The sequence below is a fragment of the Anabas testudineus genome, chromosome 8 (assembly GCF_900324465.2).
Source record: "Anabas testudineus chromosome 8, fAnaTes1.2, whole genome shotgun sequence".
NCBI lineage: Eukaryota > Metazoa > Chordata > Actinopteri > Anabantiformes > Anabantidae > Anabas > Anabas testudineus.
Window position 1 is genome coordinate 7,206,069 of NC_046617.1, and position 20,240 is coordinate 7,226,308.

At 41.9% G+C, this 20,240-nt stretch overlaps 1 protein-coding gene across 3 annotated transcripts in view; it reads right to left on the reverse strand.

Moving 5' to 3' along the window:
• Positions 1–20,240, reverse strand: part of shank1 (SH3 and multiple ankyrin repeat domains 1) — a 67,032-nt gene that overhangs the window by 14,711 nt on the left and 32,081 nt on the right. For all 3 annotated transcript variants that reach the window (XM_026362916.1, XM_026362908.1, XM_026362899.1), the window contains exons 8-17: positions 19,050–19,166; positions 18,629–18,706; positions 17,941–18,007; positions 17,487–17,656; positions 15,446–15,567; positions 13,640–13,788; positions 12,088–12,201; positions 11,626–11,701; positions 666–748; positions 401–525 (exon numbers count right to left, since the gene is read on the reverse strand). In XM_026362916.1, coding sequence (XP_026218701.1) covers positions 401–525; positions 666–748; positions 11,626–11,701; positions 12,088–12,201; positions 13,640–13,788; positions 15,446–15,567; positions 17,487–17,656; positions 17,941–18,007; positions 18,629–18,706; positions 19,050–19,166 — 1,101 coding nt within the window. The remainder of the gene's footprint in view (positions 1–400; positions 526–665; positions 749–11,625; positions 11,702–12,087; positions 12,202–13,639; positions 13,789–15,445; positions 15,568–17,486; positions 17,657–17,940; positions 18,008–18,628; positions 18,707–19,049; positions 19,167–20,240) is intronic.

Here is a 20,240-nt window from a genome sequence, read left to right on the forward strand (position 1 = left end):
TTTGTGTGAACAAATTATTTTCTTTAAATTTGGTGTTTTGAGACATTTTATTTACCAACAAATACCATACTATTGAAACAGACAGTACCAATCATATAAAAACTTTATGAATCTTGAAATATTTACTATATGAGGAAGCTTTCACTGGTTGTTAGCATTATGCCAGCATAAATCCGATGGAAAGTAACCAACATATCAATTTATGATGTAGATTCAGTTGTTCAAGGTTCATAAAACTGATTATTTTGTACAGAAAACTTTGATAGAAATTTGGATCTTGGACTGTGTTCAGGTTGGCAGTCTGATCGCTTTCTTGTTCTGTATATGTTCAGAGGCTTACATAGAAAATCAGTCAGCACCATCAGTTCCACCCCCACAATGAGGAGAATCATGCCAGTACCTCTATTAGAAAATCCCCCATCCTGAGACCAGCTCTCCAGGCCACGCCTCCCTCGTCCACAGACTCCAGGTACTGCAGAGCAGGGAAGGCCGGGGTGGGAGTGAACTCCTCGATTGGAGTCTGAGCTGAAAACACCACGAAGACATGAACAGAGAGGATGTATTAACATTTCACATGATGCAGGACTTCATGTAAGATTAGAACTATCAAATCTAAATCTGCGAGTGTAACTGGAAGGAAACATGTTTGTGTTATATCTCCTCACCTTTGGCCCCTCTCAGCACAAAGCCGAAACCCTCGCTGTCTTTTTTCTGCAGAAGTACTGTCTTCTCCTTGATTATATAGTCACTAGCAGAAAAGAGACGGAAGAGAGACACATAAAGACAATTACAAATAACATAACAGAGACAGAAGGACATGTACTGCATTCAACCTCTGCCTTCATCAGTGGAGATGATGGGTGGAAAGTCAAGTTTTAAACTCACTTAAAACTCAAATAATAATCACTTCAATGGTGTTACACTGTCCTGACCTATATAAATGAGTTACCTTTCATCAGTTAGCACCAATATGTACATCTTGGTAGTTTCTATCAAGTTTAGAGTCAATTGCAGGATGAAAAACACCAACAACATTTATTTATTATTCAAAATCAGAATCTGATTTTATTCGCCAAGTATGTCGTCAGACACAAGGAACTTGATTCCGGCTGTTTGTGGCTCTGAAAGTACAGACCAACATAGACGCTGTACACTTGTTTTGAGTGAAGCTAACTTTAAACAACCTGGTACAGCAGAAACAAAGGACAAGATTACATTACTACACCAATGGCAGGCAGTAATGCAAGAAACCGTGTCTAACGTTAAATATTTAAAAAAACTGCTGTAAAGTATCAGAGGGTCCCAAACACCCTGGCACAATTCAACACTCGACGTCTCACGAACACGGCACAGTGTAAAATCCAAGAACATTGACCTTTGTATTTCAACCTGCTTCTGGTCCTCTGCTGGTGTTTGCCAGTGAGGGAGAGAGGCTAAGGATTCATTCAGTACCTTAGCAGTGACTTACATTTTACTCTGTGGTGGGACTGATCTGAGCACTGCGTAATTACAGCTAAGCAACACTATGAGAACTCTTGTTGGTGAGTTCTCTGGAGCAGAGACAGAAAGAGATAGAGATGGGAGAGGTAGAAAAAATAAGGAATTTAATGGAAAGTCATGTTTAGCTCTGGTTTGAATTGAATTGATATGATTTCACTTCACACCACAAAACAAACAGTTCGAAGCACTTAAATCACACAAGTCATTGTTACTTGTCTCCTTAAGCAAATGGGTTTGCAGAGTTTTAACAAGTAAACCTCTCTGCAGATCAAGTAAAGATATCTGAGTTTCTGGAAATGTCACATAGGTCGTGATGTCTGATGAGTCTAGATTTACCCTGTTCCAGAGTGATGGGTGCATCAGGGTAAGAAGAGAGGTGGGAGAAGTGATGCACCCGTCATGCCGTGTGTCTACTGTACAGGTCTGTGGGGGCAGTGCTATGATCTGAGGTTGCTGCAGTTGGTCAGGTCTAGGTTCAGCAACGAATGAGGTCAGCTGACTACCTGAATATACCGAATGACCAGGATATTCCATCAGTGGAGTTTTTCTTTCCTGATGTTACAGGCATATTCAAAGATGACAATACCAGGATTCATCAAACTCAAATTTTGAAAGAGTGGTTCAGGGAGCATAACACATCTTTCTCGCACATGGATTGGCCACCTGAGAGTCCAGACCTTAACCCCACTGAGAATCTTTGGGATGTGCTGGAGAAGACTCCACAGCAGTCCGACTTTTCCATCATTAATACAACTCTGGGGGAATAAATGCAGGGGCTTATTGAAACAATGCCACAGCAAATCAAAGCAAAGGCGGCCCAACATAATATTAGAGTGTGTGACTTTATTTTTGGACGGTCAGTGCAAGTATGCATCATATAATATTTACCACATTCCACACAATACAATGATTACTTAACCTTGCTTTACTTCACTTTTGTTTTTGACAGCAAGCCCAGAACCTCAGTGAGAGATGCTATATACAGTATGATGGTGCTGCTTGTTGCCTCAGCAACAGCTAGAGATGGACACAAGAAACTTGGGTGGGTCCACACCAGAGCCATGGCATGTAATGGCATGCTAGAACAGGCATGCTGCATGCTCACAGGTGCATTGCATAGAGTAGTATATGTTATGCTCTGTCCTGTGACACAAACAGATGTGAAATGTTCAAAGTCTGGTGTAAAGTAACAGAATATTTACTCAAATATTGCACCCAAATGCAATTTTGAGCTACTCTTTACTTTTCACTAAGCTACATTTCAAACTGAGGTATAGTTTCGAGAGATGTTCTCACATCTTTTGAAACAGAAACACTTTTTTGATAGCACTTTGCATTGATGTTGTTTCTTCTTGACTTAGATTTTGTTTGCTTGCCTTGTTCCTCACTTGTAAGTCACTTTGAATAAAAAGCATCTGCTAAATGACTAAATGTAAATGTAAATGTATAGTACTTTTATTTCTCATACTTTATGCTGGTCAGGTTTCAGCCTTCTTTTCTTTGCCTTTGAAGCTACAGTTTACTTACCAAATTAAGAGTTTACATAAAACCATAATTTTATAAAATACAATGCATAGTTAAAGATGAAACAAGTTGTTTCAAACCCTATCAGCATGTGAACCCGGTACAAAAAGTTTTCTAGAGCAATTTTCCCCACTTTTCAATCAACCTCTCACATGATTTATTCTATTCAAGGCCCAGAAAGGTACACAAATCCAAAGCTTTACATAAAAGTAGGGATTAGATAAAGGCCTGAAAAATATGTCAATATGCATATACTATTTTTAATTTTGCTGATAATTTGTATTTTGAATACAGAAATTGAACATATATTAGAACATTTTTACAATGGGACACATAAACCAACCCATTTACGTGAGATTGAAGGCCACAGATTACCAGAGATGTCTTTGTGCTAATCTTTTTCTAGTTGCCTCTGATGTTATTTTGTGTCTCTTTGCCGATATTATTATCTCTTTATAGCTGTAGTCCCAACAAGGTTACAGAGTCACTTAAAAGTGAGGCTCTAGCTCAGGGCTCCTTGAACCCTTGGGCTTCTAGATCTATAATCCTGTTGAGTAATTCGTCCCTAGTCCTAGTAGCAGTAGCTGCCCTACGCTTTCCACACAAAGATGCTTCAGTTCAACCTCAAGTTGGGTTTATGGAAGAGCACCGACTCTAAAGTATTAGGAAAACTTGTCTTATGAATGGAGAGGCCATCCAAACACTCAGTCAGTGAGTCACAGAGGCACATACACCGTGTCAGCTGTAACATACTGTAACCGCATGCTGATAATCCCATCGTGCACCAAAATAGTCCCAGCCCACTCCATCTGTTCTCTCTCTCTCTCTCTCTCTCCCTCTCTCTCTCTCTTTTGACAGGCTCTTCTTCTTTTCACATTTCTCCATCCTTATGGCCCCCTCTACCCCATGTTTTTGTCTATACTGGCTCCCTCTACTGTTCTCCAAACCTCTAATCATTTGCTCATTTTTGTCTAATCACATTTCCCCCTCATGATCTTTTTCATTCAGTCTGCTGAGTGCATCACTCTCTCCACAGGCTGTGTGAGAGCCTCTCTGTCTCTGCCAAGCCTCTGTCTCTTTGTTATTCTTGTCCTCCTCTGTCCATTTCTGCTGCCCAGCTTAGATCTCAAATAGTCTGAAGGACCAAGTGAATAAATGAACAAAACATATACTCTACAAACACTTTCACATAGATTTTAGGGTAGGAACTCAGTAGTGAATATGGAGGGCCGTTGGGAATGATGTACATATTCATCTGTAGATGTAAACAAATGTTACTTTAAACATCTGTATTTGGCAGATGACAAATACAACTATTTTCCCTTAAATCCAAATTGACCGAACACTCAGATTCTGATTAATGCAGAGATGCACATCAAAATATTTTAACAATCAGCTCTGAAGAATTTTATTATCCATCCCAGCAGTAATAATTGCTGCTCGTCTTACCTTTTTTTGGTATTTTAAACAAATAGTGCCTTATGATTGCCAGTAACCAACTCTAATAAGCCATTAGTACCATGTAAATGTATAAACAGTGACAGCAAAGCAGCAGATCAAAACTTTCAGCACTACTGCATTTAAAGTAGAGGCACTCAAAGCCCTCTGCATAGTCAACAATCAGTGACACACACCAGGCCAAGTCATGAACAGTTTTAAGAGATAAATATTGCAAATTTGTAAACTTTGGTTGGTCGTTAGAAGAAGTATCAGATCTGTCACTACTGTTCACTACATCCTGTACTTAAGGAGAGATTCAGACAAGGGTTGCATCCCATCCAACCAAAGATGACATCATCTTTAAGTGACTGCCATGACCCAGTTGAGTGACTGCAGTATTAAATCAATTCAACTGTGCAACTGCTGAATTATTAGCACCACTACTAAGATTTTACATAGTTCATTAATATTTATGTTGAAACATAACCACGATATCTCAAATATTTCAGTACTAGAATTGAGAAAAACACATGTCCATGACAGTAACAAGCCGAGCTAAATGGTTACTACTGTACTTGAGCCTAACATGCTGCCCTTTAACACCTCTGCACAGCCTATTTCATACACCACCATAACACCTGCACATTTCTCTTTACTTAGTTATAGTTGAGCATCTAATTAAACAGTTGGCATTACTGTCATCAGCATTGTACCCCCTGTGATCAGGATATGAATAGAGCTATTTCAGTTCATTTATGCCCACAAAGTAAAAAATTGTGATCAAGTTAAATATAAACATTTAAAGCATAGGCATATTGTGTTAGCACCCACCTAAACTGAGTCACCATTTTGGAGCCATTTGGATGTTAAGGTGCTGCCGCCTAAGATTAACAATGTAATATTTAATAATTATTATATAGTGCAAGTTCTTATTTTGCAAAACATTGCACAAACAAGTTACATATGGTGTGGCAGCTAAATTCATGATATTTGTACAACATTTACACACTTATACATCTTGTTAGTCAAATTCGCCATGATTTCAGATGGGATGGATGTAAACCAGTCCTAGCGTCTTTTAGATGTAATAAAATGTGGTCCAGCATCTCTTGAATGTAGGTGCACGCACAATAGCATGACAAATGCAGGCTGTTTTTGACTTTGTCTGTTTGTTTTCATATAGTCGTCATAAACAGTCATAGTCTCAACATAGTAAATACACCACGTGAACTGGTCTAATTTAATTTTAAACTGGGTATGAATTGTTGCTAGCAATTGTTTGTGTAGTATTTTGGTTATGTTGTTGATCACAGAAAAACGGAACTTAAATGTTAACACTGTTTACTAGGTGTCTATTGTGTGCTTGTTAAACCTCTAACCTCTATAGCTTAGGGTATCAGTAAACTTATACCAGGTTATCAACAGGTTAACATCATTATGTTTTTCACGGGTATTTAAGAGTAACTTCCCACTTACAAACTTTAGTGCACACTATTAGTTTTGAACTTTATGTAGTGTATCAGAGGATCCAACCAATGAATAGGGACACGGGGATAATGTCACTCACTGTTGCTTCCTCTGTATTAGTAGCACAGTGCTGTCATCAGCATATTAGATGGAGGCCACTGAGATGGACAATCTAGCACAGTGTATAATGTGTCTCATAGTGCATAGGGAAGTAGCCAAGGCATTAATCGGGTTTGGCCAAGCGGGCTTCGATAGAGGTGTCAGAAAGAAGCTGGAACTTGTCATGCATGCTGCATCGTTAAAACTCCCTCTGTCTCTCTCTCTCGCGCTCTCTCTCTTTCTCTCTCTCTCACACACACACACACACACACAGGTAAACATACAGAAACACACCACACCATCACACAAGACACAAGAACACATACTATCAAACAACCAACGGAAAAGGACAAATTTGCCTGTCACACAATTGCGTTTTGCTGGACAACTGAAAACATGCCATCCATGCACAGAGAAAACGCACAAACACAGCCATGCACGCACTCAAACAAACATACGATCAATGTGCACATCACTAAAAGCAGCAGGCATCACTTCTGCCGGTGCATTTCTAGAGGACATTTTTTTCTGAGAACGATTCAAAGCCGAGGGAAAGAATACGCCACAGACACATGTTCATACAGCGCAACACAGAACGGCTGCACTGCTCATACACTGGGCTGTGCAGCAGCAGCTCACAGTCCATCTTCACACACACACACGCTCGCACACACACATTCAGACACACTGAATCAACACATCCGTCTGCAAGCATCCGCTGCAACATCTGTCAATCTAGCTAATCGATCCTGCCCTGCCATCCATGATGTCCACATGCATGCATCCCTCCCTCCAACTCCCCCCCTGTCTCCCCCTGGCAACTGGAGGGAGAGACGGAGAGAGAGGGAGGGGAGGGTAGAGGGGTATAAAAAGCCATGGCAGGTACCTGTAAATGAACCAGACGCTCCTATTCACAGGGCCGAGCGACGGCCAGGAAGAAGAGAGGGAGAGGGAGAGGGAGAGATCCTCCTCGCCACATGCCCCCATCGCCATTTCCTCCCCTCCCTCTCCTCCTCCTCCTTCTCCTGCTCCTTCTCCTTCTCGTCTTCCAGCGAGACAGCAGTGAGCGCGAGCCGCGAGAGAGGAGGAGATGGAGGAGAGGAGGAAGAGGAGGAGAGAGAGATGGAAGAAGGGAAAGGGAGAGGGCCGAGCTCTCCCAGCCCCTTCATACTTAAGACAGAGAGAGGAGGAATGGAAGAGAGAGAGAGGGAGAGAGAGAGAGAGAGAGAGAGAGAGACGGAGATGGCTCGCTGTGACTGCGACACAGAGAGAGAGGAAGAGAAAGAGAGGGAGAGAGTAGAGAGGCAGGGGGAGAGGGAGGGGGGAAAAGGTGGCTTAAGGAAAGGAGAGAAACAAATTAGGTAATTTAGAGTGAGTGAGAGGTGATTGGGTTTGTTCACAGGGGGCTTTATGCACAAAGTCACACAAACACACACGTACAGCACACAAATATGTACGCATTCATGCAATCAACTCACACCAAACCTAATGCACTCCTTATCTCCTTCTTTCTCCATTTCTCCTCACCCCCAACCCCCCACCACCTCCACCACTTCCTATAGTGTAAATGTATAGTATTCACTCTGCCTATCTGTCACTGTCATAATTCCTCATTCATAAAAACGGATGTGACTTAGATAAGTCTTCGCTGTACAGCACACTCCTATCTGGGATAATTCATCCAACAGCAGGAGTGATAGGAGGCATTTTAAAGTTTAAATGACTACAAAGGTATCGCAACCATCATCATCATCATCATATGACATAATGATGAAAGACAAGTCCAAGTAATATTATGTAACATTACACTAAAAAGGCTTCCAGAAGCTGATTTGCTCTTATTTGCTGTCGTTCTTCTGCCGTTATTGACCCAACATTTCTTTTAATCATACTTTACTAACCTCCCCCTTCCCCCTCTTTTTATTCTTTCCCTTTCCAGCCTCTAACATGCACACACACACACACACACACACACACACACACACACAATCTCCCTCCTCACATTAGCTGTAAACAAAGAATGAATGAGAGGGTAGAGCAAGGGAGGGAGGGGAGGGGGGGGGGGGAGGCGACGCATCGACGCAGTCAGGAAGAGGAGAAAAACAGCTGGCAGATGAGTGGCGGAAGGAGGAAGAGGAGGAGGAGAGAGAAAGGGAGAGGAGAGAGAGGTACAGATTCTCTCAAATAGGCACTCACATCATCTCTTAGTCAGAGCCTCCTTCCACGTATGTCGAAGCTGTCCTCCGTCGACTTGCCCTCCCTCCCTCCTTCCTTCCCCCTCTACATCTCTCTCTCACCCCCTTGTCTCCCTCTTGCATTCGAGGACGATCACAGCTCCTGTCCTCTCTCCTCTCACATCTCTGCCTTTTTGTTTCACTCCTTGCATGTCATGTCTATACCGCTGTGATTCGGTGTATACAGTGACAATGTTTGTGTGTGTGTGTGTGTATGTGCACGTGTGATGAGAGAAAGAGAGAGGGAAAAAAAAAAGAGCTGAGGAGGGAGCGGGAGAGCACACAGACAGAAGGTCCACATGATGGTGTGTGTTTGTGTACTGCATTACTGCTCAGTTTGTCCTGTGCTGCTTGTGTGTGTTGTGTGTGTGTGTGTGTGTGTGTGTGTGTGTGTGTGTGTGTGTGTGTGTGTGTGTGTGTGTGTGTGTGTGTGTGTGTACGTCTGTGTGACTACCAGCGAACTGTTTTCTATCTCTTGTTGCAGGCTTTAGCAAAAAAGTCAAGTAAGTCATACATTTGTCAACCAACTGTTATCTTACAAATGCACAAGCAAGCGGGAAAGTATGCGTCTTACAAGATTCAACAAACCACCACAGCGGTGGTTAGCAGGGTGCTTTGCCTCTCTCCAGAACACTGACTGCTTGCTCGTCCTTATTTGACCCACTGTTGGTCCAAAAATGGTCTCATGTGGGATGGCAGAACAGCAGCAGCATGTACTGTACAGATAAAGGCATGGTTCCCATGTAATCATATCCCTTATTTAGATTCTTAGTAATGCACATGCTACAACACATTGACAGGTTAAATGTTAAATGTAGATACATCTACCAATCACAGAAATACTTTGTGTTCCTACAATAGCCAGTTAAGTTTTTCTGTGAGCTGTTCTAACATGTTGATGTATGTTATGTTAGACACAATCTTTATCAAATTAGTTTAACATGTAATGAAGTTGTTATGAGCACTGAGGCTGAAAGCATTTAGTATTTAGCCGTATATTTAATATACTTGACCTGGCGACAGTAGATGAAATGTCAAGGAGAGAATCAATATCATAAGGATGTATCATCAGGGAACCACACATGTACTCTATGCACATAATTTGGAAGAAGAAATGCATTCAACAATGTTACATAGATTTCTGTTACAAATGGTGGCTCAAGCAACTGACTTGCACTGCCATCCCTAATAGTCAAGCAGATGCTTGCACAAAACAACAATGCATGTGTCTCTTTTCACCAATTTGTAAACACAGACCTATCTTCTTTCATCCAAGCTCTCCATTCCTCCCTCCAAACCTCCTCTCCCTTTAGAGTGCCCTTCACTGGCTATCCTCCAGATGGAGTCACCACAGGAGAGACAGAGTGATAGAAGGAAAATTAAAAAGTACAAGGGGGGTTAGCAATGCAGTGATGAATAGAAAGCGAGGGAGGGACGGTCAGGAGATGTGGCCAAATATAGAGGGATGAAAAGAGGGATAGGTGAGATATTACATGTAGTGATAAAGGCTGTAAAAGTATGCCCATGTGAGGGCAGCTCTGAGTCAGGCATGCCTCAGTGCCCAGGCAAAACAAACAGTGCCGGCCCCATCCATGCTGTGGCACACACAGCTTAAATCATCAACTTTGTATGCATACAAACATATGTGAGAGTGTGTTGCTTGGATGTCACTGTTTATGAAAAGCATATTAGTAATACATAAAAAAGAAATACATGAAAGGTTAACGTGTACTGAAAGAGGAAGTTAAGAAATTATAAAGAAGATAGAGAGAGAAGAGGACAGGGGAAGAGAGAGGCAGAGGCAAGAATTTACATAAATAATACATGTGATTGATAATGGCTTTATTTCTGTATAAATAATTCTGTCTTTGTTCAGTCCAAGTCGTGGACACTGAAATGAGTTTGCCTCTAAGCATCCATCAACATCATGATGCACATGCAAATCATTCAACACAATGACATTGTGTTAGGCTGTGTTAATGAGGAGAAGTCACACACCTAAAGTCAACACAGTCAAGTTCTTACGCTGTGTGTCTACAAATCCCCTCCAGAGAAGATCCAGCAAACTTTGTTTCCTGTCCTAAGTTCGAAAGTCTGAATGTGAAGATTTTCTGGTGATGTTGCCCATATCTACTTAACTGTAGTCAGTGGTCAACAATAAAATAAATAAAAATGAACTGTTGTGTAAGTCTGGAGGGTGATTAAGTTGCAGTAGGTGGATGACTATCTGTATTAACACAAAAATCATAATGGCCTGTTAAAATATCCCAGCTACTGTTCTGAGATTATTTGTGGCTATTCCCATGACACAGTAATACATATGCATCAGTTCAGATAGCTTGGTCATCAAGGGCAGTGATGACGACTGAGTGATTTCATAACATTGGTCAACACAAGAATATTTCAGAATTAGTCATCTGAGTGTTCTGAAAGCATCTTTACCATCACAGACAAATTCAGCCCACCTAAAAACTGCAGGCTGGCAGTGCTGCTTTGCACTACAGAGCCAAAAGGCAGGCATACAAGAGAAGAAACTTAATCTAAAATCCCGGCATGACAAAAATCTGCCAGTTCTGCAGAACACGGCTGGTAAACCTTTGCCTTTAGGATGACTCCAGTATGGAAGCAAGAGGATCAGCTTCTAGACGTGAGGCAGTGAACCCTCACACAACGTCATCCTACCGCATGAATCACTCACAACATCACGTCACAGAAATCCCCACTGGAATATATGAATCACCACATGATTCATCTTATGTGGAGAGATACAGTATGATACTGTACAAACAGCCAGCCAGCATGTGCTGTGTGTCTAAACACTGGAGCAGTAGAGCTGTAATGAAAAGGTTGTCAGTTTGACTTCTAGTACCCACTGGGAGGATGGTCACATTAAATCTGGCTCTTCAGCAAAGCACTCGTATCCTAGCAAAGGTGCACAGACACCAGCAGCAGGAAAACTGAGGCGGTCATGTTCAACCCTCAGGTGGAGCAATAATCTGAATGTCAAACTGCCCTTCTCTTTACCTTTATTTAACCAGGATATGAGGGTGTCCTTTCTTGCTTCACAGCAGTCCTAATGTCACACCAAACAGGAACTGAAGCACCCAAATGCCTCTTTTGTCAATCTAGTGCCCTAAAGTGCCCTTGTGTTCAGCTCAAATGCCCCTCTGCTAGAGGAAGCACCAATCTGATATGACCTTACTCTAAATGAAGTCTTCCACTAACCCTGTGACCAGAAGCAGTCAGTTATTAATTTATGCCCTGCTGCTTAAAGAATCACACCACTGCTTCTGCGGATGAAGGTGGCAGCTGTTCAGTTCACTGTATATCACCAGCATTTGCTGGCGGCAAGGCAACTTACCTAGGGGCATCAAAGCTGTCGTAAGATCCTACAGTGTAATGGCGGAATAGCCTTTTGGCTCGTTCTCCACGGCTCTCTGAAAAAAGAAATCACAAAATCAAAATTAGCTGAAGTTTGTTTGCAGGGTACTTTTGATTCGCTAGACTATCATCACTGTGGTAAAATTACAAAAGCATTTCTCTTCTACAACTGGCAACTACACCTACTGTAGTTATGACAAATATGTGTATTACCTGGTTTCAGACCTAATGCAGATAATGCCACAACACAACTCATCATTAATCCAAAAGTATTGCTGCTTATTATCTTTAATCTACTTAATGTACATATTACCAAAACCATACTAGTTGAATAGTCTGGGTTAATGTGAAACTTCCTGTAATGTGATGCTGGATGTTCTTCAGGATGATCCTTACGTGTGCCTTTGCTTGTTCGTGAGTGTTTGCGAAAGGTTGTGATCACCTGATCGATTGTCTTGGCTTCGAAGCATCACTTCCTCCACACAGTCAGAGGGGAACCAGCCTGTGCGTCCCCTGACCGTCCCCTCCCAGTACCCTCCCTCACCAACACTCAACACTAGGGAGGGAGAAAGGAAAAGAACAGCATGTCAGGGAAAAAAGGCAACTTACGCGTACACACACACATAGACACCAATGTGAAATGACTGCACACAACAAAACAACTACCTTATACAGACAGAAAAGAAATAATGTAGACGCACACACAGTCATGCAAACCTCCTACATACTCACCAAGACATACATACCTGGAGACACCTTAGACTCACTCACAAACACACACATATTCATACCTGCAGACATTGAATACAAACATATATAGATACCTTACACTCATGTTAGGACAGGACCATTTAACAAACTCATCTGAAGACACTTCTGGTCTGGGTACCGTTCTGTCTCTGAGGCCAGTAGTCTCCCTTTACACCTAGTGTTAACATGCACGTCCTGTCAGGCTTGAGTAATGTTGTAATGTTTTTTAAAGTAATCTTTTTGAACTTGTATCAGTTTTAGTGAAGGCCCAGCTGTTTTCTCAGGAGATCAGGTTATTGTAGTTGTTATTTTAGGTGTTATTATAGGTGCGCCATATGTTGTGTCAATTTACAAGAATAAATTGTAAACAAAAAGCTGAAATTTGAAAAAAACCTTTCATAAACTTGTTGTTTTACTATGCTATCGATTTTTCAGGTTACACTTTCAAATTTTAGCTTTTCATTTTAATTTTCCTTAGAGTGGACAAAATATATTTCCCCCATTCAACACCACAGCAGCAGAGGTAACTGGTCAGGCTTCGACTAATTTTGGGTTCAGGTTAAGCATGATAAGAACTATGGTTGGTTCAGATTTAAGTAAGGGGAAACACTTTGACACAACACGTCGAATAGGCTAAATCTCAACAATATCATCAGTCGTAAAACAACTGTTTTCCATATGGCAATAAACAAAACCTCAATATAGGTTATAGGTATTATAACACACTAGTAATAACATCATAATAAATCAATGATATACCTGGGCTTTGGTTGTTTACTGCAGTATGTATAATCTTGCAATCATTGGATATTTGTCAGTGTTGTAGTAGCTGCTCCTAGGTAAATAACTAAACTCAAGAAGCAGCAGCTGGCTACATGTCCAAAATACTTCATCAGTTAGCTAAATGGTGTTAGCCGAGGAGCTAATTAAATCTCACCTCTGGAATATAAGACTGCAGCTTAGATAGTGTGAGCAGTATGTGCCTATTCCAAAGCCCCAAACAAAGACAAGTCACTGCACATGTAACGTCATGTTACTGTACTGTATATTAAATATCTTAAAGGCATCTCTAATGTTGATTTAACATTTGTTTAAATGTGCTTTTAATTCAACCAGACAGACATTTTGAATTTATATGGAAAACTAAATGCAGCATTATGATCTAGTGCATGCATCCTCTCACAAACACACATACACACAGAACATAGGCTCTGTCATGTTGTTGAGAATGTGCAAACCCTCACCTTTCACCCTGTCTCCCTTATTAAAGCTAATTTCTCTCTCTCCCTGTGCAGAGTGTGCTCGAGTTGCAACAAAGACTCGTCCTGGGACAGCGCTGTAGAGGCGTCTCCGCTGCCCCGCAGTTTGTGAAGGGGTGGTTGCAGGAGCAGGTCTGGGTGGGAGCAAAGATCAAAAGGTGGGGCAGAGAGAGATCTTTAAAAAGTATTAAAATCACACACGTAAGTAAATGCACCAACACCAGAATATATTAAATAACATCACTAGTAAATGCCCTGTAGTTAAATGATGACTCCAGTAGGAGCAAGGATGAACAAAACATACAGAAAATATCAAACGTAGAAGTACCTGTAGAGAACCATTACAGACTGTTATATCATCTTTTAATTAAGGTGAAACATTTTTAAACAATTTTATACAAGTGAAAGTTCAATCTGCACTGCTCAAAAAATGGGGCTAGAGGGGCAACAATGAGATGATAACAAAACAGGAATGGTTTAAAGGTGGAGGCCACTGACATTTCTTCTCTCCTAATTTTGTTTTTTCACCAATTTTGCATTTGGCTAAGAGGAGGAGAGGCATAGAGGAGGTTCCAGGAGACATGCAGTTACTCTAGCAGAGCTAGACAGGGCTGTAGATGGTCCTGAACCCATCAGCAGGACCAGTATCTGCTCCTTTGTTTAAGGAGGAAGAAGATGTGTGCTGCCAAAGCCCGGCAAAATGACCTCCAGCAGGCCACCGGTGTGAATGTCTCTGCACAAACGATCAGAAACAGACTTCATGAGGGTGGCCTGAGGGCCAGACGTCCTCTAGTGAGCCCTGTGCTCACTGCCTCGCACCGTGCAGCTCGATTGGCATTTGCCATAGAACAGCAGAGTTAGGTATCGGGATGAAATCCTGTGACCCATTGTCAGACCCTACAAGATCTGGAAGGAGATACCCCAGGACACCATCCATCATCTCATAAGGAGCATGCTCTGATGTTGTCAGGCATGCATACAAGCACGTGAGGGCTAAACCAACTACTGACTACCATTTTGAGTTTCTGCAATTAAATTTCAGCAAACCTTACTCACCTGCCACATATTTTTTTCACTTTGATTTGAATCTTTGAATTCAGCCCTCTGTAGGTTGATTGTGTTCATTTCCATCCTTTCATTCCTAACACATTGCCCAGTTCATTTCCGTATAAATAGCCATCGTGTTTTATCTCATTAAGATCAAATCTTTCATTTTTTTAAGCAGTGTATAATGCTGAATTATATTTTATTAAATGATCAAATGTTTGCAGTCCCCCTCCCTTCAAATGTGTTGGAACGGCAAGGTCAGTTCATTTGGATTTACTGTACACTGTATAAGATATTTTGTTCAAGATCAAAACAGAGCAAAACACTGACTGACACTGACATCACAACATGTTGATTTCTTCTTATGATATGCTTTCCCAGGTTTTTAGTGTGGCTTTGTTCAGCTGTTGTCTTTTGGGTAGTTTCACCCTTCAGTCTCCCTTTCAGCAGGTGAAATGCATGTTTAATTAGGTTAAGCTCTGGTCATTGCCCAGGCCTGTCTAAAACCTGTAAATTGTTCCATCTGAAGTCTTTTATGCATTAGCAGTGTGTTTTGGATCATCATCATGCTGCATGATGTCACATGCCAAAGTGTCATTGGAAAAGACACTGAACCCCAAGTAGTGTGTGTGAGTGTGTGTGTGCTTGTGTGCGTGAATGGGTGAATGAGACACAGTGTAAAGTGCTTTGAGTACCAGTTAGGTAGAAAAGCACTGACCATTTACCATTTTACCATTTACTCACCCCTGTCTCCGACTCTGCCTGCTCCGGTCCTCCTTGTCTCCTATTCTCCCTCGGGATGGAGATCGTGTCCTCGCCCCTCTGGGACTGCTGGAGCTCCGGAGGGTACCGGTATGCTTATAGCCCTGAAGAAGACAGTGAGAGAGAGAAAGTAATATGTTACAATATCTCATAATATGACAGGTGACAGAGAGGCAGTGAAGAGGGTCCAGAGCCATCAGGGAGGGGAAGGAGGCCTACAGAAGGAAACTGGAACAAAGCCTTCAGCATAACAACACCAGGGAGGTGTGGAGGGGCATGAGGACCGTCACTGGCTACAAGTCCAGCAGCCAGGTGACTGAGTGGACTGTGGACCTGGCCAGCAAATTTAATACATTTTTTCAAGAGATTCCACGCTGAGCCTCAGAACCCCCTGCAGTTCACTCCCTGCTCCTCGGTCCCTCCCTCACACGACTCAGCCACCACCCACATGATCTCAGCAAATCAGGTGAAGCTGTGCTCCCCAGTTATGTGGTGTTCTTCAACACATCTTCAACCTCAGCCTGCATCTAGAGAGAGTTCCTCTTGGGTGGTAAAAGTCGTGCCGAGTTGCTGTGAACAAGATCAGAACTGTGTGTCTGACACTGTGGTCTGTAGCACAGGTGCTCCACAGGGCACAGCTCTGTCTCCCTTGATCTTCACCCAGTACACCTCAGACTTCAGGTACAACTCAGAGTCCTGCCATTTTCAGAAGTTCTCTGATTACTCTGCAGTTGTAGGATGTGTTCAGGGTGGAGATGTCAAAGGGTTAACATTAGAAAAACAAAGAAGCTGGTGATGGACTTCAGGGAAATCTGGGAGTGCTGTCAAATGTAAAAACGTCTCTAGACAGGGGGAGGAGGTGGAGGTCATATCTGAGTACAAATACCTGGGAGTGTACTTGGACAACAAAATGAACTGGACAAAGAACAGTACTGTACAAAAAGGCTCAGAGCCGGATGTACTTCCTGAGGAGACTCGGGTCCTTTAATGTCTGCAGCACCATGCTGCTGATGTTCTGTGAGTCTGTGGTGGCCAGTGTCATCTTCTATGCTGTGGTCTGCTGGGGCCGCAACATGAAGGTGGCAGACACTAACAGGCTGAACAAACTGATCAGGAGACCTGGCTCTGTTCTGGGGGTGGAGCTGGACCTTCTATATGTTGTAGCTGAGAGGAGGATGCTGTCCAAACTCCTCTCAATCCTGGACAATCCCTCCCACCCACTACAAAGTGTTCTGGCTGGACAGAGGAGCACGTTCAGCCAGAGACTGATCAACATTAGGTGCTGCACAGGAGATCCTTTCTGCCTGTGGCCATCAATCTTAACATCTCTGCCCCCCTATGTATGACAATTTCATCCATCTTACATTGTTGATCCTTTTAGGTTGTGGTTCCCATTCTCTGGTCTGAGTTGAGAGCAATTGTAACATCTAGCAGTACCATTATAGTTTGTAAGCTTTCTAAAGCATTTATAGTGTATATTACCAGCAGTTTTCCTATAGCATTCTCCTGCCAACTATGATTTTATGAACATGCATGTTTATGGGCCCGACATGATCACTTCACTCAATATTTCTGCTACATTGCACATACATTAATGCCTAAAATACATGGAGGCTTCTAAGGGAATGCAAGAGAAATGGTTCCACCACCTGTGCAATGTAATATTGATTATCTAGACATTAACTATTTCTATTTCCAAACTGTCGGGTTTAGAGAGCATAATGAATTTTACACTTAGTCTTTCCTTAACTTGTATAACCAAAGTACAGGAAATAAACACCAACTCAACAGACATTTATATAACAAGCACTAAACTTCAAACACTATGTTTTGGCCAAGCAAATAATACATACACGGATTCATGGCACAAACTAAATCTGCTGATAGAGACTCTGTGATCCATGTGAAAGCTCCAGAGACTGACTAAATGCACTTGGGAGGAGAGATTGTTTTGTTAACTGCTGTTTCAAACGTCAGGATTTTACACTTTGAATCTAAAGGTTTTTTTTACAGATTCACACACCTGCACAGAGACAATGTTGGTCCCTGGGGCATTGGGCACTGCCATCCAGTCTGGCAGGTTCATGCTGCTGTCACTGTTGGCCCGCAGGAAAGGATGAGGGTGGGGTATGGTCAGTGTCCGGGCGCTCTCCCGCCTCTGGGGGGCATACTTTGGAGACTCTACAAAGGGAACTGGGAGATGAGGAGAGGTGTGAGAAACAGAGGATGAATGGTGAGTGTGTTGGTGGATTTTCTTTTTCACTGCTCTCATTTTGCTCTAAGTCTTTAGGGCCTGAAAACAATTGCTGCTACAGCATATTTTTTGTATATTCATTTTCATTGTTGTTCCCTTTTATTTGCTGATAAATTGCATAAGTCCCTCATGAAGATTCTGCTTATCATTTCAGCAAAACTTAGAAGACTACAGATCACTACACACCTCCAAACTGGAGTAAAAACTATGTGCATCTACTTACCCACATCTGTATCCCGGTGGTTTTTGATAATCTCTCCCAGCTCAAAATGACCAGACATGACAGCCACCTGACAAAATCAAATAAACACATTGTCTTAAGTGATGAAAGTGGGATTTGTAAATGTGGCCAGTTTAAATTGAACCCTCTTATTTTATTCAGATTTAGTTGTGACATTTTCTGAACTTCCTTTTTCCAGCAAAGTGTCTGTGAAGAATCTTATCCAGGTCAGATGAGGACCTGCACCTAAAACAGCAAAGGCAAAGAGAACTTCCCTTTTCTTTATAAGAATAACAAAAACATATGAGTACTTTCAAATGAAAACATATTTTAGCATTCCTTCCACCTCTGCGCAAATGTTTTTGGGATGAGTATGTTTACAGGTGAGTACACAGTCCAGCACATTTTAATGCATTTTCCCTGTAGTCTCTGTTGTTTTCTCTCTCTTACACACACAAACACACACAACAGATTGTCTCAGCTGGCTTTTTCTGCACTGACAGAGTTACTGTATCCACATTAAGGGGTCACACGCAATCCTGCCACCTGGGACCTCTGTTTGCATCCCAGCACAATAATGGTTTAAAGTGAAATTAGGCCCTGGCACTTTCTGCTACGTTAACTTAATAAGACACTAAAGCATACAACCACCCAACGCGCATAATTACCCAACCAGGCACTCAGCCATTACCTGAAAGGGGGTCTGCCCACTGTTATTCTTTGTGTCTTTATTTGCTCCCCGGTAGAGCAGAATTCGTGCACAGCTTTCCTGCAACAGACAGCAGTGGTTACTATATATTTATTTTTACATTTTGTATAATTACAGCTTAGAGTTGAAATGTAAAGAGGCAAGAAAAAGTATGCAAACCATTTGGAATTTCATGGTTTTCTGCATTCATTTGTCATAAAATGTGATCTGATCTGCATCTAAGTCAAGAGAATTAACAAATATGATGATATTCCAAAAGGTTCACAGACTTTTTCTTTCCACTGTATATATAATTAGTTCACATGTATACGTTAGCTTTAGAAAGTACAGCACTCTCTTCTTGTCTTTACCTCTGCTATTGCAAAGCTATTGAACAATAGCGTTTGAGCTTCTGTGTGTCTACCTTGTTGTATAAAGCACAGATGTGCAAGGCAGTGTTTCCAGAGGCATTCTGGGAAGAGGAATCCGCCCCATAGAAGAGGAGGTGCTCCAGATGCTGCGAGTTACCATTCTGACAGGCCTGAGGATAAACCGATCATGTGGAAGAGATGGAAAGACAGAGAGAGAGAGAGAGGCAGGAGAGTGTGGACAAGCAAAGCATTTAACCACAGGAAACAGAGATTGAGATAAAAGAACAAGATGTACAGAAGAGTACAGAGGAAGGATTTATGCAGTTGTTTAATAAAGGGGACAGGGAGGCAAACAAGGATGAAGAACAGACAGTGACACTGAGAGAGGAACAAGGTGACAGTTATAGAGTGATGCCACGTTTAATTAGTATCACCTCCAAAGAAGACAAGAACACATAGAGAGACCACAAGTGAGATCTAATAATATCAATCAGCATAGTAAAGATATAATCATATCATATGCTACAAACATATTTAACATCACACACAACATATGAAATTAAACATCTTTCCTACGTTTCATACGTCTTTTATGTTTATCTACCTCATCTGTTTATATTGTCTCATCTTGGCCTAATACAAAAACTTTACTTAGATGAGTGGTTGGGGGGTCATTTCAGATTAAATATAAGTAAATAATAAGCTCAGGTGAATGAATATACCTCAATCTCATTCTTAATGTTAAAGTCAAATCCCACTCAACACACAGTATAAGATAAAGGTCATAGTGAAGAGACAGGTGCTGATGATGCGTGGGTGATCACACTGAGATGAAGAGGCTGATACCTTTATTCTTCCTCCTGGCCTTGTCTGTCCACTTCATCGCTGTAGTATGGGGCCGCAGAAGCAGGATGGGTGGGATGAGGGATGAGAGGTGCAGTGATTCATGGCATGAATGGATGTTCAGACAGACACAGATGCTGTATATACACATGCACTGGAAAACACGGTAAGCTGGTACATTACGAAAAGGATGTGTGTGAATTACAAACAAAAGCTAAAATCCCAAACACCCCAAGGCGGGACTTTTTTCAGATCACAAACCCCAAATAGATTCAAATTAGGGCACTGACCCCATTAGCTTGAAAGTTTTGCCCCAACCATCCCCCAACACAAGGTTGGCCGACCCTGGTCCTCGAGAGCCGACGTCCTGCTCATTTTCCAACTTTCCCTGCCCTGCCCAC